The sequence below is a fragment of the Mastomys coucha genome, unplaced genomic scaffold (assembly GCF_008632895.1).
Source record: "Mastomys coucha isolate ucsf_1 unplaced genomic scaffold, UCSF_Mcou_1 pScaffold18, whole genome shotgun sequence".
In the NCBI taxonomy this organism is placed as follows: Eukaryota; Metazoa; Chordata; class Mammalia; order Rodentia; family Muridae; genus Mastomys; species Mastomys coucha.
This window is the reverse complement of record NW_022196900.1, coordinates 81354312-81381445: the sequence shown is the minus strand read 5'-3', so window position 1 is coordinate 81381445 and position 27134 is coordinate 81354312. Positions and strand designations below refer to the sequence as shown.

At 44.3% G+C, this 27134-nt stretch overlaps 1 protein-coding gene and 1 non-coding gene across 2 annotated transcripts; one reads left to right on the top strand and one right to left on the bottom strand.

Annotated features, from left to right (window-relative positions):
- Nucleotides 1-347: 347 nt before the first annotated feature.
- On the bottom strand, nucleotides 348-25927 carry Gnl2 (G protein nucleolar 2). Its single transcript, XM_031378613.1, has 16 exons — nucleotides 25743-25927; nucleotides 21172-21256; nucleotides 20148-20242; nucleotides 18391-18530; nucleotides 14775-14959; nucleotides 13471-13537; nucleotides 12032-12190; nucleotides 11414-11527; nucleotides 9140-9268; nucleotides 8062-8166; nucleotides 7171-7329; nucleotides 6886-6999; nucleotides 2913-3361; nucleotides 2355-2434; nucleotides 1663-1748; nucleotides 348-545 (listed from the first exon to the last, which is right to left on the bottom strand). The coding sequence occupies exons 1-16, from the start codon at nucleotides 25804-25806 to the stop codon at nucleotides 393-395; spliced, it is 2184 nt and encodes a 727-aa protein (XP_031234473.1). The 5' UTR covers nucleotides 25807-25927; the 3' UTR covers nucleotides 348-392.
- On the top strand, nucleotides 16301-16407 carry LOC116097204. The gene has a single exon (XR_004121266.1). It is a non-coding gene; the product is annotated as a U6 spliceosomal RNA (small nuclear RNA).
- Nucleotides 25928-27134: the final 1207 nt, after the last annotated feature.

The following is a 27134-nucleotide window of genomic DNA, read 5'->3' as shown; positions in this document are numbered from 1 at the left end:
TTGTGGGCAGTGCAGGAAAGCACCTGTACCCTAATAGGCTGAAGTTGCTGGAGCACTCCTCCTGCTTCTAAACCTCACCTGCATGTCTCTGAAGTACTTGTGCTTTATGGCTCTGCAGACTCCTAGCCCCAGTGCTGCTCAGTAGTGTAACAGAAACACGCATGTCTGGAGATACACACAAGAGGGTCACACGATGGAGGAACTAAGGGCCAGGTCAAGTGTTTAAAAACTTCTCGGGCTGAGGACTTCCTGTTGCTACAGAACTGGGGTATGCCCTCACCACTAAGCTTCCCAAGTGTGCTGTGCCTTACAGATGCCAACTGGGCACAAGAAAGTGAACACAGTTCCCAATGGCATATTTTTGTATAATTTAATAAAGAGCTTTCTAGCTGTTACTGCTTCTGTCTGAACTTGTTGTGTCTGTGTTTCTGTCCCTCTGAGTCACTCGTCGTCTTCTTGTTCCTGTTCCTGTTTTTCACATTGTGGGTCTCGTAGTAGCGCACACCAACTTTCTTGGACTGTTGCTGCCGAGCTGCTCTTCTCCGCTGCAAACATAACAGAAAGGACCCCAGTCACACACCGACGGTCATCCTCACCCTGCCTATGCAGCTCCCACAGCCATGGAAGCAGAGCTGGGGACTGTCCACCTCAGACCTGAAAACTAGCAGCAGACGCTCACTGGCCCGACCCTTACCCCTCTCCCCAGCAGGGCTGCTTCAGCTCTGCTCAGCTCCTTTCCAAAGCTGTCCTTCCCAGGGATCCCTCATCTGCCTGCCTCTCCAGCTCTACTCTACTCCACTTCCTGAAGCCACAGAAACCCAGTTCTTCAGGCCATTAGGACACAGCTGTGAAGGAGATAGGCTAGAGCTCCTGACACCTGAGACTGAGACTCAAGGACCTTCATTCTGTGGGCCACTTCTTTTTTGTTTGTTTGTTTGTTTTAGAGACAGAGTTTCTGTGTAGCCCTGGCTATCCTGGAACTCACTCTGTAGACCAGGCTGGCCTTGAACTCAGAAATCTGCTTGCCTCTGCCTCCCCATGGGCCACTTTTTGACCTAAGTTAAATTACTTCCATCAGATCACTAACACATGGAGTTCCTAGGACTCCCAGCTCTAAACTCTTGTTTCAGAAAGAACACGTCCTGGGAACTGGAATTTGTGGCTGGGTATGACAGCTTTCATCCGCAATCCCACCACTTGAGGTACTAAGAGATAAGGGACTACCTGAGTTTGAGGATAACCTGGGCCTGCATACCAAGAACCTGCCTCAAAACAAAAACAAAAACTAACTAAACAAACAAAAGTGGCCCAGAAGCTCCATTCCCAGGACCCACCAACAAGCTGTCCTTTGGCTCCAGGTGCTCACTGTGACATCAGATGTCTGCACACACTTGCATACAAAATAAATGAAAACAAACAAACAAGCCTCAAAATGGAATTCTACTGCTCTTTTGTTTGATTTCTTCCCCCATGACACGGTCTCACTATGCAGCCCTGGCTGTCCAAGAATTCATTCACTGTGTAAACCAGGCAGCCTCAAGCTGATGGACTCTGCCTGCCTCTGTCTCCCATACTGGAACTAAGAGTACAGCGGGCATGCACCAGTACACTAGACCTCTACCTTTTGTGCCCATATCTCATTAAAAGAAGCAGAATACTTACTTCCTTACACGTCAGCATCCTCTGAGTCTTATTGGAAGGTTCTTCTTCCATGTGTGCATTCCACTTCCTTGCCTTTTTGGTGGGTGCTGGATACAAATGATACATAAAACACAGAGAAGATTAACAATAGAAACAGCTTTTCAAACTCTGGAAGACTACTGTGGGAACAAGTCCTGTGTGAGGAGGCAGACAGATGCAGGCCATGGTCATAGTGGGGCTCAACTTGCATCATGTAGAAACTATCAGTAACTTTATGAAATATCTGTGATGGTTTGAATGAAAATGGCCACCATAAGCTCATAATGTTTGAACACTTGGTCCCCCATTGATGGAACTGCTTGGAAAAGGTGATGTGTCACAGAGTTGGGCTCTGAGAATAAAAATCCCCAGTGCTCTGTTGCTTGTTTGGTCATGAGCTACCTTATCACAGCAATAGAAAAGTAACTAAGACAGACCTCCTGCCTCAATTCTAAAGACTCTTCTGTCTGACTCTGAAGCTATCAATATGCACTTTTGTCAAGCAGTATTCCTAAGCCATCAACTGTATCTTTAAAAAGTAAAGAATCTTAAGTGGAGAGTTCAGTTTGCATGGTAAGTAGAATGTGGAAACAGATGCTAAGTACCTGCCTGTATGGAGGAAATTATTCCAAAGCTACAAATCACATCTAAATGGTTCAAAGAATAGATCTCACCTGCATCACTGACTTCTGCAGATGTTTTCTTCTCTTCTTCATATTTTGCAAAAACCTTTTCACTTAAGTCCTTGGATATTCTGAAAAATAAAAGCAAAGTCACACAGCTGCTCCTTTTTAGCTGCTCTGAAAAGGCCAATCTGGAGAGGTGGAACACTCATGAAGAAAAGGAAATTCCACCACGTGGAATTCACATGGTGATTGCTGGGTGACACAGCCAATGCCCAGCAGCTTGTACAGCTCCTAGGAAATTCCACCACGTTTGTGGTGATTGCTGGGTGATACAGCCAATGCCCAGCAGCTTGTACAGCTCCTAGGATAGAATACTAGGTAACCAAGCCCCATGTACTTCAGGTGGCTGAAGATGAAAAGTTTACAGATTTTTCTTTAAAGCAGCCAATCCTAGTTCCCTGTTCAGACTGGGACTATAGTTAGGTCGTGGAGCACTTGACTGATACACACAGGCCCTGGCATCTGTCCTAGGTACTTCAAAACCAGTGTTCATGGCAAGTGAGAACAGAACAGGTAAGCTGATTAGTAAGAAGAAGAACGTATTACCTGATGGCAGAGAACTTTTTAGCTTTGGCTTTATTTAGAAACTTCTGGTACTTGGCAATCTTCTCATCTAAGGCTCTGATCACAGCTTTGGTGTCATTTTCCACTGGTTCTTCCTGAGGGTCTCGGGAACACTCTTCCTCAGCATCCTCCCCTGGCTCTTCCTGCTCCTGTTCTTCCTGGTCCACACAGCTTTCCAGATCTTCCAAGTCTGACATCTCCACAGGCACCAGGTCGTCCGCAGAAAACTGAGGCCCCACGTTGATTTTGCCAAAGTTCTGGCGAAGCCGTGCGAGGATCTGTTGCATCTCTGAGTTTCCACCCTGGGAACAGTCTGCTTCTGGCTCTTGTTCAATCATAGCGTCTGAGCTTTCAACTTCTGTTTCTGTAGTCTCTTCTGGGTTGTTCTGGGTTGTTTCTGTGGGAACTTCCAATGGTGAGGAGGGTAGATGCTAGTGAGGACCAAAAGATGTGGGAGAAAGGGAAAACGGAATCAGAAAAGGAGAACCATGCTTCAACTACTATTGGACCTCAGATAAGCAGCCCTCCTCTCGGATCTAAGCCAATGGAACTCTACATAGCAGCCAGCACTGTAAAGGATCCTTTATAAAGGACAGAGCTGCAGTTTAGGAGGAAGGGAACTGACTCAATGAAACCAAACAGTGTTGTCCTCCTTGGGTATCAGGAAAAAGGGGGCAGAGGAGGCACATAGAAAAATGGAAGACACAAATCCAAGAAAGTGGAAGCAAGGTTAAAAGAGGACCAGGAAGTATAAGGAGAGATGTGGGGAGGCCAGAATTCAGAGTGAGTGCAGAGTCCAGAAACACCGAGATGACTGTCCTATTTTAGGTATTCATGCAAAGTCAGCATGTGCCAAGCTTTCCACAACATTTCACATATGGACCATTTTATCCCTGTGACCCAAACTCACATAATGACTCTCCAAAGTCTAGAGTGGCTGGGTAAAATGCTAAACAGGTCCAGAATCCATAAAATGCAGGAAACTAAGTTTGTACATTTTGTTGTTGTTGTTGTTTTGTTTTGTTTTTCGAGAGAGGGTTTCTCTGTGTAGCCCTGGCTGTCCTGGAACTCACTCTGTAGACCAGGCTGGCCTTGAACTCAGAAATCCGCCTGCCTCTGCCTTCCAAGTGCTGGGATTAAAAGCATGCGCTACCACTGCCTGGCAAGTTTGTACATTTTTGAATTGGCAAATAAGCTCAGCAGGTAAAGGTACTTGCTGTTCAATTTGACAACCTGAGTTCAACCCCCAGAACTAACATGGTGAAAGGCAAGAAACAACTCCCCCAGGCTGTTCTCAGATCCTCACGTGTATCATGGTATATGCTTATGTACATACAAGCATATGCACGAGGGCATATACATACTAATTTTAAGTTTGTGTATTTTGTAGTGATTTCTAGGTTTCCTTTTTCTTTCAAGATAGGGTTTCTCTGTGTAGCCTTGGCTGTCCCAGATTCCACTCTATAGACCAGGTTGGCCTCAAACTCAGAAATGCACCAAACTCTACCTTCCAAGTGCTGGGATTAAAGATATGAGCCATCACGACTAGCAATTTCTAGCTTTCTGATCTTCAAGAAATTACTACTTTACCAACAAGAAAAGATGAACCAAAAAAAAAAAAACCAAAATAAAATAAAAAGGAGAAACACTGAATAAGGTTAACTGTGCTTAAGAGTTAGATTTCTGTTCCTCAGAGGCCTTCCCCAACTTCCACTCCTAAGTCCTCCTCTGACTCCATCAACCCCTTATCCTGGTAGAGTGCTCACAATACCCTCAATTCCCTGAACTCAGCTGTATCCAAACATAATAATCCTATGTTCTTGGCACAGAGGGCCTAACTCTCTAGACACTCCTGAGGGATGTGTCATCTTCCCATATACATCAGGAATCCCTTTCCGGCACACCTGAATGGAGGCAGGGAACCCAGCTGACTTCAGACAGGACCGTTCACTAGAAAGATTCAGGCAAACACTCAGTTTAGCCTCAAACCTTTGGGGAAAGAAGAGGGGCCAGAGACTGAGCTGGACCATCTATAGCCACTGATTCACTTATATAAAGAAACACTCCTCCAGGATGGCAAAGACCCTGATAGGCCTACCCAGTTCGAAAACAGAAAGTGCTGTCTGTAAAAGTTAAGTCTGGTTCTTCCCCCCAGCCCCATGCTCCCAGAAATAAGACTCAGACTCAAAATATACTTACAAATACCTTGGCCATATAACTAGGCTCATCTCTGACCAGATCATAACTTCAAATAACTCTAATCTACATTTTGTCACATGGCTGGTTACCTGTGCTCAGATACCATGCATCCATCTCCTCACATCTTCCTGGGTGGATCTCCCATACCTGGCACTATCCCAGAATCCTTTTGCTTATAGGATGCCCCATCTGCTATTTCCTGCCTAAGTGAGAGGCCATATCCATACAGACACAAGATATTTCCTCTACAGCTGTCTCTTCCCTATCTTGCCAAGGCACTGCTTCCATTGAGATGCTCTGACCTTTAGCCTTTGTGGTGAACTGGTATCACAGACAAAGTACTTTGCTGAGTTTCTCCTCTAGCAAATCACACCCCAGAGCCTTGAATTTGTAGCTGACTGAGTGTAACTGTAATGCTAAGGGGGAGAAGGCTGTGGGACTTAAGTCCATGATTTGTGGGGTCTCCACTAATTCCAGAAGTTAAAATCAGAATCTCACTAGAGTTAGACATCTGTAGAAGTGGAGTGGACATCCACTACATACATGTACTTGCACTTTCACACCTCCATGCCCTACTAGAATCTAAGTACATCAGGGTAGGAACCAGCCTGCTTTTCATGGTGGCCCCTCTGCCCCAGAGGGCTAGGAGCTCCACCCTGGTTGTTGAATGAATGGATTAATGAGTGAATGAATGATTATCACTTAAAGAACAGAGAGAGGGGGGAACTGCTGTACTTGATTAGTTGTGGTTTGTGAGAGAAGAGGAAGGAAAGCCAGATATTGTCAATCTCAGGCACCCTAGGTTTTTTTCCCCCAAGACAGCGTTTCTCTGTATGTCCTTGGCTGGTCTGCCTCTGCTTTAGGTGTGTGTACCACTGCTACCTGACAGCATGCTAAGTTTTTAGTGCTGGAGAAAAATATCCAAATGGAACCATCTTGCTTTAGTCAAGAGGTACTTCCAGGAAAAGACCAGAGCTACAAGGATCCCAAGGATGAAACATAGGAACAAAACCCAAAGCCATCATCCCTTCCAGAGACCAGCTGAATTCTGAAAAGGACCCTGGAAACAGGAAAGTCAAGGGTTAAGATTGAGTCTTAGGCCAAGCCACCATCAGGGTAAAAGCTATGGGGCAGTAGGCAGCTTCCTGTCTGTGTCCCAGCTCAGTCCCCAAGCTCAACACCTCCTGACCAGAACATTATCAACTCCATTGCTCCCCTGCCAGTGAGCTCCCTGCTCTCTTTTTAGAGTAAGGGCTCCTATTCACCCCCCTGTTCTCTGTGGCTGTGGTTGGTATGAGAAAAGAAAGGTTTCTTCATGAATGAACTGTGGCAGCACCTCTACTCCCACATTAAGACAGACATTTAACAAATATTAATTTCGCTGGGCAGTGGTGGCGCATGCCTTTAATCCCAGCACTTGGGAGGCAGAGGCAGGCGGATTTCTGAGTTCGAGGCCAGCATGGTCTACAGAGTGAGTTTCAGGAAAGCCAGGGCTACGCAGAGAAACCCTGTCTCGAAAAAAAGAAAAGAAAAAATATTAATTTCTTCTCTTCTTCCCAGCCACACAGGCTGGTATCTATTCTCTCTTCTTCCTTACTCTGCTCATTTGTCTCTAATGCTCTTCAACAAGAGTATTTAATGGACAACACACACGCACCAAAAACGAAGAAGCTCCATGAAGGGAACAATCACAAGTCACACTATATTAGCATCACTCGACCCCACTCTCCAGGACCTGTGTTCATCTCCTTCTTACCTGGGGAGCTGTCGGTAGCTCTGCGTTGGGAGGCTTGACAAAGAAAGGGATCCGGCCTCTCTGCCAGTCATTGAGAACCATCTTGCTCACAGTCAGCAAGTCAGGCTCTCCACCCTGAAAAGGCAGGACAGACTCACAGTTAAACCCACAGAGCAAAAGCTCTTCTGGATGAGGGAGGGGCCCTTCAGTCACTCTGCTCCTCGCCATCCAGCTGACACAGTTCCTATAGCTCTCGCGATGGCAGGTCCCTGCATCCCAGTGCCAATCCCAAAGACAATGGCTCACCTTCAGTAACTTCCCAGTGCGGAGAGCTAGCTTCTCCAGAAAGTCCTCAGCATTCTCCCAGGACTCAATCTTGTATGTCTTGCTGATGTATTCTGGCTTTGCTCGTTCAAGGACAGCACCAATGTGGTCTTGAGGAGCTTTAATTTTTTCAACTTGAACCTAGACAGTTATAGAAATTCTGTGTTCAATTCTTTTGCACAGACAGGAAAATTCAGTGATTTTTACAAAGTGAAATGGATTTCTGCATCACAAGGTGAGTGGGCTTTGCTGTGTCTGTGATAGTTTGGCAGGAACAAAGAATACCCCTGAAAGCTGACCACAGCCACAGAGCCTAGAGATCAACTCTAATCCTGCTTTACCACAGACTGTGTGCGGCCTCCACGGCCAGTTTGAACTTGGAATGTTCTGTGTTACTCACTGACAGGAACAGTTAAGATGCCTGCTACTCCCAGAACCCAGAACACAAAAAGCAATCCAAGAATTTCAGAAGGATGGGGAGGAATGTGCAGAGGATGTATGCTAGAAGCATGGTTATGGTTAAGAGGAATCATTTAAGTTTTCAGTTATACTCAGAAACAAGTGAGGAAATGACTGGGTTCCAAGATGACTCAATCCATAAACCCATGAAGATGAATTATCACTAAGCATAAACAAGCCCTGCTTCCCTTCGGGTCCCATGTGGTTACTGCATACTGCTGTGGGATGACACTGACCAGATATGCCCACAGCTCCTCGATCCCCTGAGGTAGGCTGAGTGGAAAGGATGCTCTGTTCAGCATCATGTTTCTGCCTCTGGTTAGACAGGCTGACCCCAGATTGCCTTCTGAACAAGGAGTGGCAAATGCTCTTAGGGATCCCCACAAATGAAAATAGAACAGGACAAATACTCACCACTCCTTTAAGTACAGTGTCAGTCTCTGAGTCGTCAGATGGATAAACCACCCCAGGGCAGTCAATCAGGAATATACGACGCATCAAGGTAATATACTGCCAGACCTACAGACAGGAAATTCTAAGTTTGCCAAAGTCAAATACTGGGAACCTAACTTCACTAATCTGTGACATTGCCATATTAAGCTAGAAAAGAGGGAAGGGAAGGCCAGAGAAAAGCAACCTGCTGAATAATCAGGCCAGAGTCTATCCTTTACTTAAGCCAAGTATGACAACTTCCACCAAGCACAAACTAAAGCTCCATCACTAAGAGTCCAAGAATAAGGCAGAGGTAGGATTCTCAGTTGGTATTGTGCAAAACCACCACAGTGAACCTCTCCAAGTCTTGAAAACATTCAGAAACACAGATATGCCAGGTTCTTTGCCACTAGGCAGAACAATACTGTTCCCAAAACTCTCTCTGTTATAGCTGATGACTTCTAAATACCAGAATCTATCTAAAGACCACATTTTCTTTCTTTCTTAACCTAGACACTAAATATTCTTGAGTTGGTTTTATTAAAGCAAAAGGCTGGAGTTAGGGGATGCAGGGGAGGCTCTGTAGAGCACTTGCTGCTCTTGTTGAAGACCGAATTTCAGTTCCCAGCATCCACATGGCAGCTCACAATGGTCAATATTTCTAGTTCTAGGGGATCTGGTGCCTGTTTCTGACCTCTGTTGGCAACAGACACATACACAGTGAACATACATTCAGGTCAAACAATTATACACATAAAATAAAAATGAATAATCTTTTTTAAAAAAAGTACAGGGGGAATTTACAAAGGACTTAAATATCACACCCCAGCCAACTCCTAGCATACAAGGCACACTCAATCTTGAGAAGGAGACAGGGACTGGGTACCATGTTCACTGCAGAAAACTTGCCTAGCATGTATGTGAGGTGTCCTGGGTTTGAACCCTGGTACTGTTAAAGGAAGAGGAAGGACAGGAGGAATGGAGAAGAGAGGGGGGATCTCCATATCTTAAACAGTCAAATCTTCATAGAAATAAAATATAGAGTAGAACTCATACACACCTTTGTTTCTCCTGCAATGGGGGCTACGTTGCAAACTTTCTTGGATCGTAATGTATTTATTACAGAGCTCTTGCCTACATTTGGATAGCCAATGAACCCAACACTGATTTGTTTCTTGTCTGTGTGCAACTGTGAAGAAAAAAAAAAGGAAAGAAGAGAAACGAATATTTGTCATATATGCTTGGCCATAGTTCCCTAGGTTGGTCAGACTGTTACTTGGCTAATGGAAGGACTACCATATTGCAGAGCACTCAAAGCAGCCTGATGCGAAGCCTCAACACAGGCCTGCCTCACAGCCCAGGAGATACACATGTATTTACATGTCAGGAGTGAGCTGTAACCTCAGGCACCCATGTAAAGCATCTTTGCTCTCAGTTAACAGCATGTAGATCAGGAAGAGGTGACTTGTCCATCTCCTCATCACAGTGTATCACCAGCCACAGTAGCGAAATCTTCAGAGAAGGAGCCTAAGAGATGCCCACTGGAGACATGCATGCTTGAACATGGCTGGAGCAGAGCAAAAGGCAGGCATTCAAGTCCCAACCAAATCTAAACAGTAGGCAGTGAGATCATTTCTCTAGACCCTGCTCCCCCAGTGCTCCCCCAGCTCAATCTAGAAACTGGAGTCTCTTCTGGAGACAACGACAAACCCAAAGAAAATGCCTGTGTCCCTAATTAACACTCTCTTAACTAATTAACTACCCTCTTCAGTGAGACCCGCCACTGCTGTCTAGTAGTCCCCACACCAAAAAGACACCAAGAGTTTATCAGAGTTGTGGGTACTTTCTTTTCGCTTTCAATCTGATACCAGTCCTCTGTTGCCCAGGGCAGTTTCAAACTCCTGAGCTAAAGTGATTTGGGAGAGATGAGTTTTGTCTCTGAGTAGCTGAGACTGGGAGCTTGTGCCACCATGCTTGGCATAGTACCTGAAGGCAGACCACAGGCTGAGAGCAACCAGTTCCTACTGGAGAGGGCTGGCTGAAAAGTAGACTACTTTTTTTTTTTTTCTTGCTTGCGCAAGTTCTTTACCCTGTGTCTGCCCAAATGTTAAACATACAAAGAAACAACAGAGCAAATGACATGAAGCAGAGACAAACTCCTGTTACCAGAGAGCAGTGTGAGAGTACCTGAGTGTGCTGCTCTGAACGACACTTAATGCCAAGTGACACTCAGCCTGATACTGCTGTCCATAGTACAGAAAAGCAGAGAGAGCGAGTGAGAGACGTGTTTGGGGAAGATGGACACAAGTAACCTCACTGTATCCAGCATCAGGAGGCTACAAGAGCTTGAGGCAGGATGGCTGCTGCAAATTCAAGGCCAGCCCCAGCTACACAGTGAATATGGAGCTAGCCTACACCACAGTTCCATCTGTTCTCAAAACACCACAAAATGAAACCATTTTCCATAAAATAATGAGTTCAAGAGGGAAAGAGAGAGTGTGCATGCAGAGCCATTTCTTTCTTTCTTTTTTTTTGGTTTTTTTCGAGACAAGGTTTCTCTGTGTAGCCCTGGCTGTCCTGGAACTGTAGAGCCATTTCTAACTGAGCTCATATTTTAGCAGTGACAAGTGCTTACTAGCATGTCTAAGGCTCTGGGTTCAATGTCTAACATTTAAAAAAAAAAAAAGAAGAAAAAAGATATAAAAAGAAAAAAAAAAGCACCCAACAACAGCAACAACAAAAACAAAACAAAACAAAACAAAACTAACCCTAAAGCTTTAAAGCAAGAAACATTTAATAAATATGTAAAACTAAGGGGAAGAGTTGGGGGAATCAAGAAGTAAATCATCAGTGTGTACCAACAGCATGTATTGTTGAAATAACAGAAGTGATGGCCAAGAGTCAAAGGACTGCTTCTGGGAAATGAGGAAGGGTGTGATGGGAATCATGTCTTTTGTTAGAGGCAGGCAGAAGAGAAGGGTCTGGTTCAGAATGTCTCTCAAGTGATGGGTTGGGCAGCTATCCTTTGACAAAGGCTCAACTACCAGGTGCTAGTGATATGGCAGAACAGGCAAATGTGAAATGAGAAAATACTTCAGATCCTTCATGATCCAGAGTGCCTGCAGGTTTTTATACCTCTAGAAAACACTGAGGAGTGAACAAAACAGTTGCTGTGAGACAGATTTCACTCTGCAGCCCATACTGGCTTAAACTTTTGTCCTCCTGCCTCTACCTCCGAGGTACCGACCCAATGTTAGCAACTTTAGACACACAAGCTAGCCCCTGAGCTGGTGTAAACTCAGCTACACCACTCTAGCAGAAGCAGCCTCCTTACCTTCCCAAACTGCCGCAGAAGCTGAATGAATGCTCCTTTCCCAAAGGGATTAGTGAGACTCGCATGGAAAGCCAGCGTTGGGTAGTCCTGGGAGAGCACAGCAACCCATCGTTTCTAAGGGGGAGGAGAAAATGCACTGGTAAATTATAGCTGGTTTGTTTACAATATCCAGAAGAATCAGAATTACTGGATGGCTTCAAATACAGTGTTGCCTAAGGGGACAGCAGCTATAATTCTTTGAGAGGCTTTTTCAAGTATGACAGTTAGTGCTCTGTCTTTTGTTTAATAACTGACTACAAAACAATATTCCAAAAACTATCCTAACTACTAAATGCAATTAATGGAACACAATGGGGAAGCAGTCAGTGACTGGCAACTGCCTCCACTGGGGGACACAAAAGCCTGCAGCTGCTCCCCAGCCAGAAGGTGGCTCTGCCCATCATCAGTGCATGTGCTAGCTCTCTTGTCAGTAAGGACATGCCAGTGAGGACAGTAAGGGCAATCCCCAGAGTGTGGCACTTCAATGTCCTGTTGTTTACAATCTACGCACTGATGTGTTAGTGAATGACTTGCCCTGCTGGCCTCCACAGTGGGTTTTAGGTCATAAGCTGAACTTACTGTTGCCCAAGTTGGAACAAGGTCACACTTATTGAGTACAAAAATGAGGTGTTTCCAGGGTTTTTCCTTTTTCAAGTAAGCTTCGATATGAGGAGAACGAGTGCCCATTGGATCTCTAGCATCAAGGACTTGAACTACAACATCTGATGAGTCTATCACCTGCAAATCCAAAGAGGCAGAAACAGTTGGCTCCAGTACATACAACATGAAGGGGGACACTAAAGGGCCCAAAGGAGTAAAACTGTGCTTGAAAACTGCTGCAAACAGTCTAGTAAGGGGAGTGAGCAGCATCCAGTCGTTTTTTTTGTTTTTTTTTTAAGATTTATCTATTATTTTATGTAAGTACACTGTATCTGTCTTCAGACACACCAGAAGAGGGCGTCAGAACACATTACGGATGTTTGTGAGCCACCATGTGGTTGCTGGGATTTGAACTCAGGACCTTCTGAATAGCAGTCAGTGTTCTTAACCGCTGAGCCATCTCTCCAGCCCCTGCGGCATCCAGTCTTAATGTCCATGCATCAGAATTCAAAACTTGTCAAATTTCAAATAGGAAAGCTGGCTTAGATCAAACCCATCTGATTCACAAGTGCCAGGTATTATGTATGGGTTTGTGTATTTTACAGAAAATTAAATTTGCCTAATTTACCTTTATGGTCCTAGTTTCCTATTATGACTAATTACATGGTGTGCTTGAAGCTCATTTTTTTGTTTGTTTGTTTGTTTTGTTTTTCGAGACAGGGTTTCTCTGTGTAGCCCCTGCTGTCCTGGAACTCACTCTGTAGACCAGGCTGGCCTCGAACTCAGAAATCTACCTGCCTCTGCCACCCAAGTGCTGGGAGTAAAGGCATGCGCCACCACTGCCCAGTGTGCTTGGAGCTTTTTATATAATTCTCCTCCAGACAGTCAGCTCAAAAGCACTAGGTTGGCACTCAGGAGTACAGAGGCTTTCTGCCTTCCCCACAGACTTAGGCAGGCTGGCTAAGGTAGTGACCGTTCCCAGACCTGTGCTCTCATTTACAGAATGAGGTAATGAGGCTAAGTAACTTACAATCCCTCCACACCCCCTTTGGTTTTTTGAGACAGGGTTTCTCTGTGTTATAGCCCTGACTGTCCTGCAACTCACAAAGATCTGCCTGTCTCTGCTTCCTGAGTGCTGGAATTAAAGGTGTGCACCACCATGCCTGGCAATAACTTATAACTTCTCACGCAGCAGTAACCATGTGGGGCACATCCTAAGAGGCAGTGTACAGAAGAGTGATGGGCAATGTAACACAAGTGCTCTTTCTTTCCAGCACAGCAGTAGCGTACCCAAGATTACATCACAGCTCCTTTGTGGAGGAGAAGAGAGTGAGGGGAGCAGTAAAGCATTACTTCATTTAAGGGTTTCAGTCGGTCAGTCCCTGTGCCTGCTCTTCAGTGAGCGCTGTGAGCCTTACCTTGTAGAGTTCTCCCCATATTCTTTTTGACTGCCCCTTTTTATATATCTCTTCTTGAGCTTCGTTTCTAAGTAAGAAAGGAGCAGAAATGAGCAACTGAAGCACTATCAAGATTAAAAGGCAGCGGTGGTGGTTCACGCCTGTAATCCCAGCTCTAAGAGCTGATAGCCAGAGCTCTGTGACTTAAGACAGCCTGGTCTACACAGTTAAGTTCCAGGCCAACAAGGACTACACAATAAGACTTTGTCTCAAAAGTGAAAACACAAAAAACCCAAAACATATCAAAGTGAATTTGCAAAGTCACTTTATCAAAGCTCCAACAGCAGATCAACTTGATGTGGTACATATATGCAATGGAGTGACTTAAAAAGGAAGGACACTGCTGGGTGTGGCGGTGCATGCCTTCATACACTGAGACCCTGTATCAAAAACAAAAGGGGTTGGGGAGTAGGGAACTGGAGTCATGGCTCGACAGTTAAGATGGCTTACTGCTCATCCAGAGGACCGAGTTCCAGGCCAGCCAGGGCTAACTAGCAAGACCTTGTTTCACTAAAGAGGGGCAGGGCAGGGGAACCCCTTCCAGCAAATTGTAATCTTTACTTTATGGATCCCCATGAGAATGAAGAAAACTAACCATCTCTTCTCTCCCAAACAAATATAAAGTGAAAATAAAACAACTCACTACACAAAGGATGCATAGATATGAAAACGCCATAATGAAACTCATTACTCTGTGTACTAATTTAAAAAGTAAACAAAGGGCCGGCAAGATGGCTTAGTGAGTAGACATGCTTGCTCCCAAACTGACAACCTGAGTCAGGTCCCCAGGACCCATGTTGGGGAAGAAGGGGATCAATTCCTCTGACTACTCATCTGCCACAAATATGCATACACAAAGTAAAACATGAATTTTAACAAGCAAATAAACCCCATGACCTTTATGCAGGTTCATCACTTTTTATATTATCATTGGAGGCTTAGAAAAAGATCAATTATAAACTGCAGTGGTCTAGAGATCCAGGAAGCCAAAGTGTCAATTTCCAACATAGCTACTCTCTGAAATTTACGAATGACAGTGCACACCACTGACATAAGGAAGAAAACATTACTCCTTTTTCTTGGGAATGAAGAGGGGCATGTGGTGATGAAGCCACACAAAAGTATTTTTGGTCTGGCCTCTACTGCACTGAGCCTCTGAGGGAAGAAACTAGCTGCACATGCAATCATTCTACCCCACAGCATAGAGGAGAGCTCAGAGGAAACACTGCAGCACAGCAGCAAAGACGAGAACCTCATATGCATACCTTACACCAGTGTCTTCCATCACCAAATCACGGTCCTTTCCCTGGTCATAGCTCTCAGTAGACATTTCAGCGTTTTCTAGAAGGGACTGCATATCACTTGCAAACAAGTTTGGCCGCTTTCTCTGTGACTTTGGGCCAAATGTACTTTCAAAACTTTCAGTATCAAGAATGTGGACCTTTGCATTCTAAAGACAAAGGAGAGGCACAGGTAAGACTCAGGGAAGAAAAACACTGACCCAAAGCAAAAGCTAAAAACCACCTAGGGAAAGATTTGAATTTGCTTTTTTCAAAGCTCAAACCACACCAAAACCCATCAGAGCACAGACTCAGTGCGGTTTCAAATCTGCAATGTGTGTTTATATTGCACAGGGCTTCTTCTATTCTAACATGCTGTGGGCTTCCCTGCAAGAATGTGAAGGTAACACAGACACCAAGTAAGAACAGCCATGTGAGACTTGCCAAACTCTGCTTTCCTTCAGCCATCACAGACTCCAGTCACATATAATCAGTGCTACAACGATGAAAATTAACTGATCTTTTCTGACCCTTTTTTGGAGCTTTCAAAAAAGTGCATAAAATTCGCCAAATTCACAGGTTTTGTCAAGGACAATCAGTCAAAATTTGTGTGTGTTTTTTTCTTTTTTAAACCAACTGTAAATGCCAACTTTTTCTTGGAAATTAACTTCTCTCATGGCTAAAAGGAATTGCTTGTTTTATAAGATGCATTTTAGTTTCAGATAACATTCTCCCTAATTTAGGTAACATTTTTATTAAATGCACATGGAAGCACTTCAGATGAAAAACATCTAGTAAAAGTACAAAATAATAGGTTAGATGTGATAAAAGGAACCCGATCCTAACTAGAACTTGATGCGCTGTGAAGGAGTTACAGGCGTAGGAATTCTTGAAGCAGGATAAAAGTCAAAGCTGGAGTTAGGATCTACCACGTAACAGAATGTTAAAGGCTGCAGAGGCTCTCCTTTAAAACAAACACAACACACACCTTCCTCCCTTAGCACAGGGCCCTGGGTAAGCACCAGCTGGGGAGCTCATGAGTGATGGATCAGCCCCATGCCTTCCAAACATTACTGATCCTCCTGATCTCCCAGTTTCCTAGGTAGGGCCTTTAGGTGACTTCATTTACCTGGACTCCCTGAGCTTGTGGCTTATATTCTCTTGCTAGCTTCTAATGGAGGGAATGAATGTCCACTCACAATGAAAAATGCATTTTCTGTGACAACGGGTTCTGAAGCCAATGAATAATTTTTTTCCCCCCAAGTCAGGGTTTTTATGTGTAGCCCTGGCTGTCCTGGAACTCGCTCTGTAGATCAGGCTGGCCTCGAACCCAGAAATCCACCTGCCTCTGCCTCCCAAGTGCTGGGATTAAAGGCGTGCGCCACCACTGTCTGGCCACCAATGAGTAAAAATTAAGTATGTCTGGGCTGTAGAGATGGCTCAGTAGGTAAAGACCCAGCTTAATCCCTGGAAGCCATGTAAAAAAAAAACTACACAAAAAGATGCAGTGGGTGCTCGCTTAGGCAGTACATATACTAAAATTGGAACGACACAGAGAAGATTAGCATGGCCCCTGTACAAGGATGACAGGCAAATTCGTGAAGCGTTCCATATTTAAAAAAAAAAAAAAGATGCAGTGGTATGAGTCTGTATCCTAAGAGATGGAGGGTGGAGACAAGGGACACACAATCATATCAATTATACAAATCAAGCGTGAGCAAATATTATCCTCAGGAATGTCATAACTGGGTTGGAGAGAGCTCAGCAATCTAGGACACATGTTGCTCGTCCAGAGGACCCAGGTTTAATCCCAGTTCTCACATCACTTGCCTCACAGCTGCCTGTAACAGGATCCAAACCTGGGGATCTGACACCTCTGGCCTCCAAGGGCACCAAAGATACATGTTACACACATACAAATTAAAATCAAACCTTTAAAAAAAAACCTCATAATCCCTAAAACATATGGTTTTGAACCAATAAGCTTATTGTAATACTACACAATTAAAGTGTACACACAAAGTTAGTTACACTATTTTTACTCTATTCCTACAGAAATACATTTAACACAGAACTGAATGTGTAAAAGTTAGAACATATCTGATTTGACTCTCCTATGCAGAACCAATTTAGAACTAGAGTCCATACCATGCTACAGCCACTGGATTAAAATAGAAAGGGTTTCCAAAGCCAACGCAGAAAGCCCACCAATTATTCTGAGTTTTTTCCTCTATGACAAGCTGACTCCTGAAACTGACGGTTCCTTCATTTCACACATCAGATATCTGAGCAATGAACAACTGGAGCAAGCAACAAAGCAATAAATCCACAATAGAACCTCTCTTCTTCCCAGAAATGGATTCAATAGTTGGTTAGGAGATGGCTTTAGGGAGAAGAGACAAAGAGAACAAGGGAAATGAGCAACTTGTCTGTGGTTCATGAATTACACTCATCTGTTTTCCTGAAAGGAAACAGTCACTCACTAATAGGTGCCATTCTTCAAGTCCATTATAAAACACAACATAATTGACAAAACCTGAGGCAATAGGCAGCTTGGCTTTTGATTTTTGTTCTGTAAGTAAACACTTTTCTTTGAACTGTTTAATCCTTGTATGCATGTCAATGTTTCCCTCCCCTCCTCAGACTGGCACTCAAGCATGTGCACTGGCTGGGTTTCTGGGAATTATTATTCAATGCAAGTTTAAAATGTGCAGGCAAACATTAAGCCACTTCTTTGTTCCATGTGAACTCCCTCTACTCGGACCAGAGTCATCCCTTACTGTACTACACAACTCCAGCAATCAACAATCGCAACGGCACCCTTTCTCATACCTGAAAAAACCTCCAAGGAGTTCACAAAACACAGAAGTACTCCTTCTACCTCTGTCTTCACTCTACATCTCCCCAAGATGATGAACTAGCATTGATAATCCTAGGCTCTTCCTAGCCAGTCTGGACTACTTACTAAGTTCTAGGCCTGTAAGAGAACCTGCCTCAGAAAGAAAGAAAAAAAAAAGAAAGAAAGAAAAGGCAGATAGTCCTGAAGAATGTCAGTCAAGGTTGCACACGTGAAGACATGAATGCACACACATGAGCATGTGCGCGCGCACACACACACACACACACACACACACACACACACACACACACACACACACCTAATAGCTATCACCTCTTTAGCCTTGGGCAGGTGTTGCATGCTTACTAGACCAAGCCTTTACAGGTGCTTCAGTTGTATCCAAACATGAAAAGAGGCAAGTGCATTCTCTTTATGGCAAGGAAGTTAAGGCTCAGGGAGACCATAACTAAGAAAAGAGGAGGGCTGAGTGAAGATGGAAATTCAGGTCTCACTGCAAAGGTGTTTGGATCCACCACTTCCTGCCAAATCCAATTCACAGCAAGGGTGCAGGGAGAGTACCTAAAGCTCATGAAAGCCTCAGTGCTGCTTCCCAAAGCCACAGCAGCGACACGGCACTGTCTTTCATGAGGCTGGACCCTCAGTGCTGCTTCAGAAAGCAGAAAGCCAAGGACAAGCTAAAGCAGTGTCTATCTGCCCAGAGCTGGCCCTAAACCCCAGCACCAACATGGCACTCTGTCTTACATGAGGCTGGATTCGATCATGCAGAAGCGACATCCGCAATTTGCTTTGTTTCATGACAACTTTGTATGGATCCTTCATAACTTTATCCATTTCCTCTTGAAATTTTTGTAATGATGCCTGCTTGATCACACGAGTATTTCCTGTTTGACAGATAGAAAACATGCCATTTAATACAGAGATTGGTTTTGCCTCTGCGCTCACTTTGTGACAGGAGAAGGCAAGTTGCCAGATCATTCCCAAGCCCCTCAGGGTCTACACATTCATCACTCCTTAGAACTCTTTGCAAACTTGAGAAAAGGGGGGAAACATGCCTCTCTTGCACTCACACACTGGGAATTCACCCACCAACTAAGACACATAATGGATTTCAACGCCCAACTTCCTGACTGGACGAAAGCAAAAATTAAACATCACTGAATGGAACTGAGATTTGACAAATGTCCCTACCAGTCCTGGCAAAGAAACTGGAGCCAATCACAGCTGATCAGTTCCCACAGAGAAGGAACCCCAAACCTCAGAGTTAAGAGGGCTTGAAGTATCCAGGACACATGCAAGAAGGCAACAGTGCCGAGAACACCAGGCCTTTGATGCTGAAGAAAGCATTCACGTCAACAACAGCAAGGGTCAGTGTTCAACACCCTTGCCAGGGACTACACTAAGCACGTCACATGGTCTTCTTTTTACATTTGTTTATAATGGGGGCACCACAGCACCTGTGTGGAGATCAGAGGACAGCTTGCAGGAATTGGCATCCCCTTTCTACCTTCTACTCTGTAGGGTCTCAAGCTAGAACTTAGGTTGTAAGGCTTGAGGGTAACTATCTTCGCCACTGAGCCTCCATATTGATCCTCAGTTTTTTGTTTGTTATCTTTTCTTTTTTTTTGAGACAGAATTTCATGTCGTCCAGGCTAGCCTTAAACTTCTGATTCTCCTACCTCCAACTCTCATGTGTTAGGATTATAGGTGTGCCCCCACCACAACCATCTTGAGATACTGCCATTCTTATTCCAATTTTAGAAATTAGGAAATTAAAGGACAGAGACTTAATAACTTGCTTCTAGCCACTAATATACAACTTGATTCCAAATCCCCAGCTCCATGGGAAATAATCCCTCCACAGTCTTCTCTGAAAACACATACACACCAAAGTTTATCTTCTTTTCCAGTGATGGGGATAGACCCTAGGGCTTTGCACACACCAGACAAGCACTCTCCCTTGACCTCCCCACATTCTGTCCTTGGACAGAATTTTGATTTTCTTCCTGTTTCAGTTCTTAGGGGGCAGCCCATCAAAAAGCATTAGATACAGTGACAGGCAGGAGCCACCTGCACCTAGCACAGAGGTCAGATGCCAGACAAATCGTGACTATCTAAATATTACAGTGGAAAGCAGTGTTCCCAAAGAAGCCCCAAAACTCATGTGTCTGGACAAACTCTTTTCACTCCTGCAACGACTAATAAGGACATTCACCTGCCACTAGGTAAAGGGGGCAGGGCACCTGCCAGGCCACTTCTTGAACAGCCATCTCCCGGGCCAAGAGATGAACAGCCCATGGTCTGTAGATGTTTCTATGAGGAAGGTCCCAACGGCCTCTGGGAGCCCAGCACTTTCTGCAGCTCCTTGTCCATGCGGGAACTCTCTAGTGCCCTCTCATAAGCAGTGGCAGTCAAGCACCAGAACCTTCCTGTGGAGGGTTCACCATCTGAGTCTTTCCTTAGTGAACATCCACTTTGTAGAGATACAGGAGGACACTTACCAAACCACTTAATATTCGGCTCCACTCGGGCCACTGTGCCAGAAGCCACAGTTGACTGATACTGCAGTGGCTTAATCACTTTACCACGACTGTTCCTAAATTGAGGAAATAACAGATTTGGGTTTACGACAGAAGAAAGGCAGCAAGAGCAGCCTGGCTCACAGACATGCTTTCCATCAAAAGGACTTTGGGGGGATTTAAAATGATCATGAAATACAGACTTCAGTAAACAAAAAGTCCTTCTACATTTGAAACAGATTGCCCAAAAGCCGTTTAACCTCTTGCAACAGAGCACGTAATGATTTCTGCTAGATGAGTAACAATGCTGATGTTTAAAAATCCATCTACTGTTTGTTTTCTTTTAAAAAAAAATCACATACTTGAGTTTTTTTGGTAATTATTTAAAGGCTGGTTTAAATGAATTTTAAGTAGAGGGTGATTTATCCTGGAACTCAAAATTCTAAAACAAACTGCAAAGCGGGCGACTGAGGCAGGCTAGGTTACTGACGACTGTGTCTTACACACAGCTTTCAGAAGAAATGAATCTAATTACCAAACAAATTAAGACCAGCTAGCAAAATGCCACTCTCAGCAAGTCCCTGGAGTGGAGGCTGCCTCTGCAGAGCTCTGGGCTGGGATGAGCATCCTAGTGCCACAATGCTGTGATCTGTGTCTGGCTCTAGCAGCCAAGTTTCCTGGCAGTTTTCGTAAGTAGTCTTACACACTTTGTACTTGTGGCTGATGGGTATTTAGCTGGGATTTGACACTACACTGCTGAAGATCAGCATACGGGGAACAGGATGGCCACTTGCTGGGAAGTGTTAGGAAACAATCACTGCTTGCCATCTAACACCCATGACTTTAGTCATGACTGTATCACCACAGCAACACTCCTATGAGATGGCATTTGAAAACATCCTACTCCTATTTGGAGAAAGTGGGGGTGGGAATGAAGCCTAAGCAGGTCTCAACTTTAAATCCAGGGCATGAAGGAATGGGAAGGCTGGCTGTACCCAATGCTCACCTGCGTTCTTTTTGCCTGTACATATTCAGGCGCCGAATTGTGCCCCGGTCCCTCATGTTTTGGCCTCCAGCTCCCTGTACTCGATCTAGAAATGAACAATAAACCTTTTGATATCCAGTAAATGTTAAATATACTCATTGTTTAAAATATGCCAAGCTACCCTTACCAAAGAATATCTACCCTCTCCATAAGCTGCTCTAATAAATGGCTACAAACAATGTGCTTTGCCAGAGCTGAGTTCCCAAAAGAACTGCATTTGACAGCAGGATGCGAACATCACCAGTCTTGATTGTGGCACTACCGGCTCAAAGCACACAGCAGTCACATAAAGAGCTATGTTATGCCTTGTTACTGAGACACAGTGAGTAGTCACATATGGCTGCTAACCCGCAGAGTCAGAACTTTAACACAAGCATTTGATACATTCTGTGCTCTCAACTACAAAGGACACTCATTGAGGTCTCAGTTTAACAAATAATAGAATGGAATAAAAACAAACAAACAAAACCAACAACAATAACAAAAAGAAGCAGAAACTAGGCCTGGTTAAGAGCACTGCCTGTTCTTACAGAGGAGCTAGGTTCAGTTGCCAGTACTCATTGTGACAGCTGACAAAAGTAACTGAGTTCCAGGGAACCTAACATCTTTTTCTTGCTTCTGTAAGCACCAGGCACATAAATTGATGTACATATATGCGTGCATGCAAAACACAAATACATATAAAATCATATTTTTGAATCTTAAAAAATAGTTGCAAAGTTGGCAAACCTGAATAAAAAAGAGATTGGGCAGGGGGAACTACACAGAGCCAATCTTTAAAAAAGTCATTCTGGAGTTAGCATGCACTCTTCAGACCATCTGTCTTCTTTATTGTGATGTTTGAGACACGGTCTCACTATGTAGCCCCAGCTGCTCTTAAATTCAAAGATTAGCCTGCCTCTATCTCTGGAGAGCAGGAATTAAAGCAGTGTACTACCAGACCCCGCCCCATCCCCCTCATATTTCTCCATTTCTCTCTTATGGTTTTTAAAGACAAGATTTCTGTGTAGCCCTGGCTGTCCTAAAACTCACTCTGAAAATCAGGCTGGCTTCAAACTTAGAGATCCGCCTGCCTCTGGCTCCTGAGTGCTGGGGTTAAAGGCATGTGCCACCATGCACAGCTCTGAACCCTTTCTTAAATAAGGACTTCAAGGACCATCTTGAGCAACAACATAAAGAGCCCCACAAGACAACTTTACAGCACGCTCAGACACATTCATCTAGACAACTCATAACTCAAGATTCTGCCATATAGGAATCTTATTCTTCTCATTTAACTTGCCTTGCACCAGAATAAAGAAAGTATCTGTGATAAGAGGGACTTTGGAATATCAAACATTAAAGTTCGCATTCAGCCTTATACAAACTGAATTTTCAGAATTCTGGTGCTTTTATTTCTCTAAAAAAGGGGGGAATATGGGCTGGAGAGATGGCTCAGTGGTTAAGAGCACTGACTGCTCTATCAGAGTGGACCTGAGTTCAATTCCCAGCAACCATCTGTAATGGGATCCAGTGCCCTCTTCTGGTGTGTCTGAAGACAGAAACCGTGTACTCACATACATAAATCTTAAAAAAATGAAAAAAAGGCAGAGAAAAAGGGAATATGTAAGTGAAAAAGGTGGAGAGTTGTGATGACAAGAACTCTGAGTGCCCTGTGGGAGGAACTGAGTGTGTTGGGCAGTTATTTATTTATTTTTTAAGACAGGATCTCACAAGGCTATCCTGGAACTCACAGACATCTACCTGCTCCTGCTTTTTGAGTACTAAGATTCAAGGTGCACACCACCATGTCTGGCTGCCATTTAATTTTTAATCCTCAGTCATACTCTATATTGGTCACATAAAATCAATACCCACCTTTAAAAAGTTTGTCTAACCACTACTGTGTCCACAATAACCATGTAGTTAAATGGGTAGAATGCTTGCCTAGCACTCCAAAGCCCTGAGTTTGATCCCTAGCACTACACAAATCAGCTGTTGTGGCATAGCTATTAATTCCAGCACTAGAAACGAGGACTACAAGTTAAAGACAGGCTGGAGAGATGGCTCAGTGGCTAAGAGCACTGACTGCTCTTCTAGAGGTCCTGAGTTCAATTCCCAGCAACCACTTGGTGGCTCACCAAGTGGGATCTGATGCCCTCTTCTGGTGTGTCTGAAGACAGCAGCAGTGTACTCACATATATAAAATAAATCTCTAAAAAAAAAAGTAGAAGGGGCTGGCGAGATGGCTCAGCGGGTAAGAGCACTGACTGCTATTCAGAAGGTCCTGAGTTCAAATCCCAGCAACCACACGGTGGCTTACAACCATCTGTAATGAGATCTGACGCCCTCTTTTGGTGCGTCTGAAGACAGCTACAGTGTATTTACATATAACAATAAATAAATAAATCTTAAAAAAAAAAGTTAGAAGATATCCTTGGCCAAATGGTGAGTCAGAGGTGACACACTGAGACCCTATCTAAAAATAAATTAAAGAACTAACTTAGAGAGATGATTTAGCAGTTAAGAGAATTAGCTGTTTCTGCAGAGGACCTGGGTTCTGTTCCCAGCACCTGCAAGCTGGCTCACAACCAGCTATAGGGATGAACAGTGTACATACTATGTAGGCAAAACACAAATATAAAGTAAATAAATATTTTTTAAAAGGAAATATTTTTAGTCTTTTTTGTTTGGTTTTTCAAGATAGGGTTTCTCTGTGTAGCCCTTGCTGTCCTGGAACTCCCTCTGTAAACCAGGCTGGCCTCGAACTCACTGAGATCCACCTGCCTCTACCTCCCAGGTACTGGGATTAAAGGTGTGAGACACCACCTGTCTTAACTTTCAAGAAATGATGATGGTTTCTAAAAGCTGGGTTAAATTCCACATAAATCATGGCTTACAGGGCTGATACCCACAGCTTCTGAGGTTAGAAGCAGCATATCTAGAAAACCTCTTTGTGAATTCATAACTAGTTCTCTTGTCCTAAATTTTTAATACTTCTCTTCATTTATACTTTATGTAGAAGTATAATATGTACATATGTATGTACCAATATGTATAAACATGCCCATATTCTGCCCACATGTCAAATCAAATGCACAGTGTCAGAGGAGGCCAGAAGGGGGTGGCAGATCTCTTGGAACTGCAGTTACAGATGCTTGTCAGTATCATGGGTCCTGGGAATTACACAGGTCCTCTGCAAGAGCAGCCAGCACTCTTAACCCCTGAGTCATCTCTCCAGCCCCTCCCACTGTAAATTTTAAGAGAGAACCTAAAATAAAACTAAAACACTGGTGCTCTCTCTTGAGAAGTCCACCCACACACATCTGGCTATGCATCCTTTCCTGAATCTCTCTTTCTACTAATCCTCAAGGCTTCCATCTACATTTTTCAGCTGTTGATAAATTTAATCCCTGCTTAGAAACAACATCAAACTAATCACCAACCAATCCTAAGTATATTTTCCAAATGCATGCTATTATGTAACTAAATACTGTTATGAAAGTCAGCAAAGCAATGCAGCAACTTTCCTGTAAATTCTCATCTAGTACTGCACATAAACAGTGTGCTTGAGGGCTTTTTCTTTAATTATACGTATGTATGTGAGTAGATGCCTTGAAGGGCAGAGGTATCAGATTCCCCTTAGAGTTGGAGTTCCAGGTAGTTGAGAGCTGATTGAACTGGGTGCTGGGAATTGAACTCTGGTCCTCCTGCAACAACAGTACGAGTGAGCTCTTATTCTCCCCATGTTCTCTCCAGCCTCTCTGAGTGTTTTCATCACTTTTAAAAAAATATAATTAAAAACCTAACTATGCAAATTATAAGGAGATACTGGAGTCAGTTATTCTTGCAGCTTTATGGAGACAAGAGTATACCTAATTTTTCCCCCTCCAGTTTGAGACAGTCTCACTATGTAGATCTGGGCTGACCTCGAACTCAAAGAGAACTGCCTGTTCTGCCTTCTCAGTGTTGGGAACTACAGGTATGCGTCACCAAGCGCCTTTATGCCTAAATCATATTTGAACACAGTTTTAGTAGCTAAATCAAAGTGGCAGGGACTCCTCGAAAGCCTGTTTTGTTCATTCTGTAGACGAGAATTTACCGTATCTCAAAAACACCTCTATTGAAATCATTTTATTTACCTGAAGTATTGTCTATGCATCCTCTGATTCCAGGGGCCGGACTTACACGGTCAAAGCTAAGGTGGTACGAATGTTGTAGGTAAGGGTAAAAGGCCCCCTGGGTCAACCTACTCCACTTTGTGTTTCAGAGTCTGTGCCCTGTTGTCCAGGTAGCCTCTAACTCGCGATCCTCCTGCCTCAGCTTTCTAAGTGCTGGGATGACAGGCGTGTGCCAGGACTCCAGGATCCTAGTCCACTTTTAACTTGCCTTCTCTACACCTCTGCCTGAGAGGCCTCAAGGCTGCTAGAGGCTAGCGTGACTCATCCCCCAACTTTAGAGCAGGTGCCTACGCTCCGGGTCCGCCGCGCGGGCTGGGCCGGGCCTTCCTCCCCGAAGGTTCCCGCGGCCTGGTCCCGCCCGGTCCGCCGTACCTGGGTTGGTGCTGGCCGCCGAGCGGTTGATGGTGCTCCGTCCTTTGTACTTGGGCTTCACCATCCTGCCGACAGTACCGACACCGCTCTGCTACTCGCGAGGTAAACCACTTCAGAACTTCCCAGCTAGGGAAGCGTCCTAGGTAAAGCACGTTGGACCCCGAGCACGCGTGACGTCACTTCCGCTCGCGCCACGCGACTTCCTGAGAACGCGCGGCGCTTGCCTAAGGCTGACTCGGCTCCGCCTCTGTCCTGCTCCCGCCTCCTCTTGGTCTAGCAACCGCCAAGCGTCCCTTCCATAGCAACGTCCAGGGCACCCGGCAGCCCTGGGTTCTTAGTGTGAGAAAGAAAAAGAGAAAGGCCTCTTCTCAGGCCAGTGTATGAGCTGATCGGAATTTGCCCTCTGAACCTTTCTAAAAGCGTCCCAGCAATAGCAGGCAAGTATCAGAACAGGTCATACCTTCCTTTAAATTTTAGGCTGGAGTAGAGCAGTTTCTAGTAACAACAGACTTTGGGTTCAAGCCTCAGCTTAAAAAAAGACAGAAAGAAAAAAGATTTCTAATTCTCTAATGGCTTATCACAAAGAAAGACAGTTTCAAAGTCCTTCCCATCCCTACAAAACTTGCGATCTGGCTCCGTGTTCTCTGACCTCATTTCTCCCTCCTTCTGACATTTATACTGAATGTTGTTCTGTCTGAATCACACTTTCCCTGAATCGGCATAGCTGGTTCCTGCTGGTCAGTTCCTGCTCAGATACCCATAGGATTGCAAGCACTAGAAAATAGATCAGCATGGTGGTACACACCTATAATACCAATACTCATAAGGCAGAGCAAGAAAGATTGCCATGAGTTCCAGGCCTGTCCACATTATATAGCAAGACCTTGTCTCTGAAGAAGGTGGAGGAAGAGGAAGAGGAGGAGGAAGAGGAGGAGAGGAAGGAGGAGAAGATCAAGAAAAAAATACAGGACAGTGAAATTTGAATTTCAGATTAAAAATAAAAAAACACACTCTCTAGCTTATATTCCAATCATGGTTTAGGATAACTTAAAGAATCTAAGGAAATGCCGGGCAGTGGTAGTGCACGCCTTTAATTTCAACACTTGGGAGGCAGAGGCAGGGGGGTTTCTGAGTTCAAGGCCAGCCTGGTCTACAGAGTGAGTTCCAGGACAGCCAGGGCTACACAGAGAAACCCTGTCTCAAAAAGACAAAAACCAAACCAAAACAAAACAAAAAGGAATCTAAGGAAACATGATATACTTGAGAGGCTAAGGCAGGAGGATTGTCACAAGTTCAAATCCAGCTTGAGTTACATAGAGAGACCCTACATCAAAAGAGGGTTTTTTCATTGTTCACTCGTCTTCAAGTTGAACTACATGCTCTTGGTTTATC

What these genes read in the sequence shown, in the direction of transcription:
- Gnl2 (XM_031378613.1), bottom strand. Translation starts at nt 25,806, where the DNA reads ATGGTGAAGCCCAAGTACAAAGGACGGAGCACCATCAACCGCTCGGCG. An exon ending in ATGGAAGACACTGGTGTAAG is followed by an intron (nt 13,538 to 14,774) that starts GTATGCATATGA and finishes TTTCTTACTTAG; the next exon opens with AAACGAAGCTCAAGAAGAGA. An exon ending in TTGTTCCAACTTGGGCAACA is followed by an intron (nt 11,528 to 12,031) that starts GTAAGTTCAGCT and finishes CCTCCCCCTTAG; the next exon opens with AAACGATGGGTTGCTGTGCT.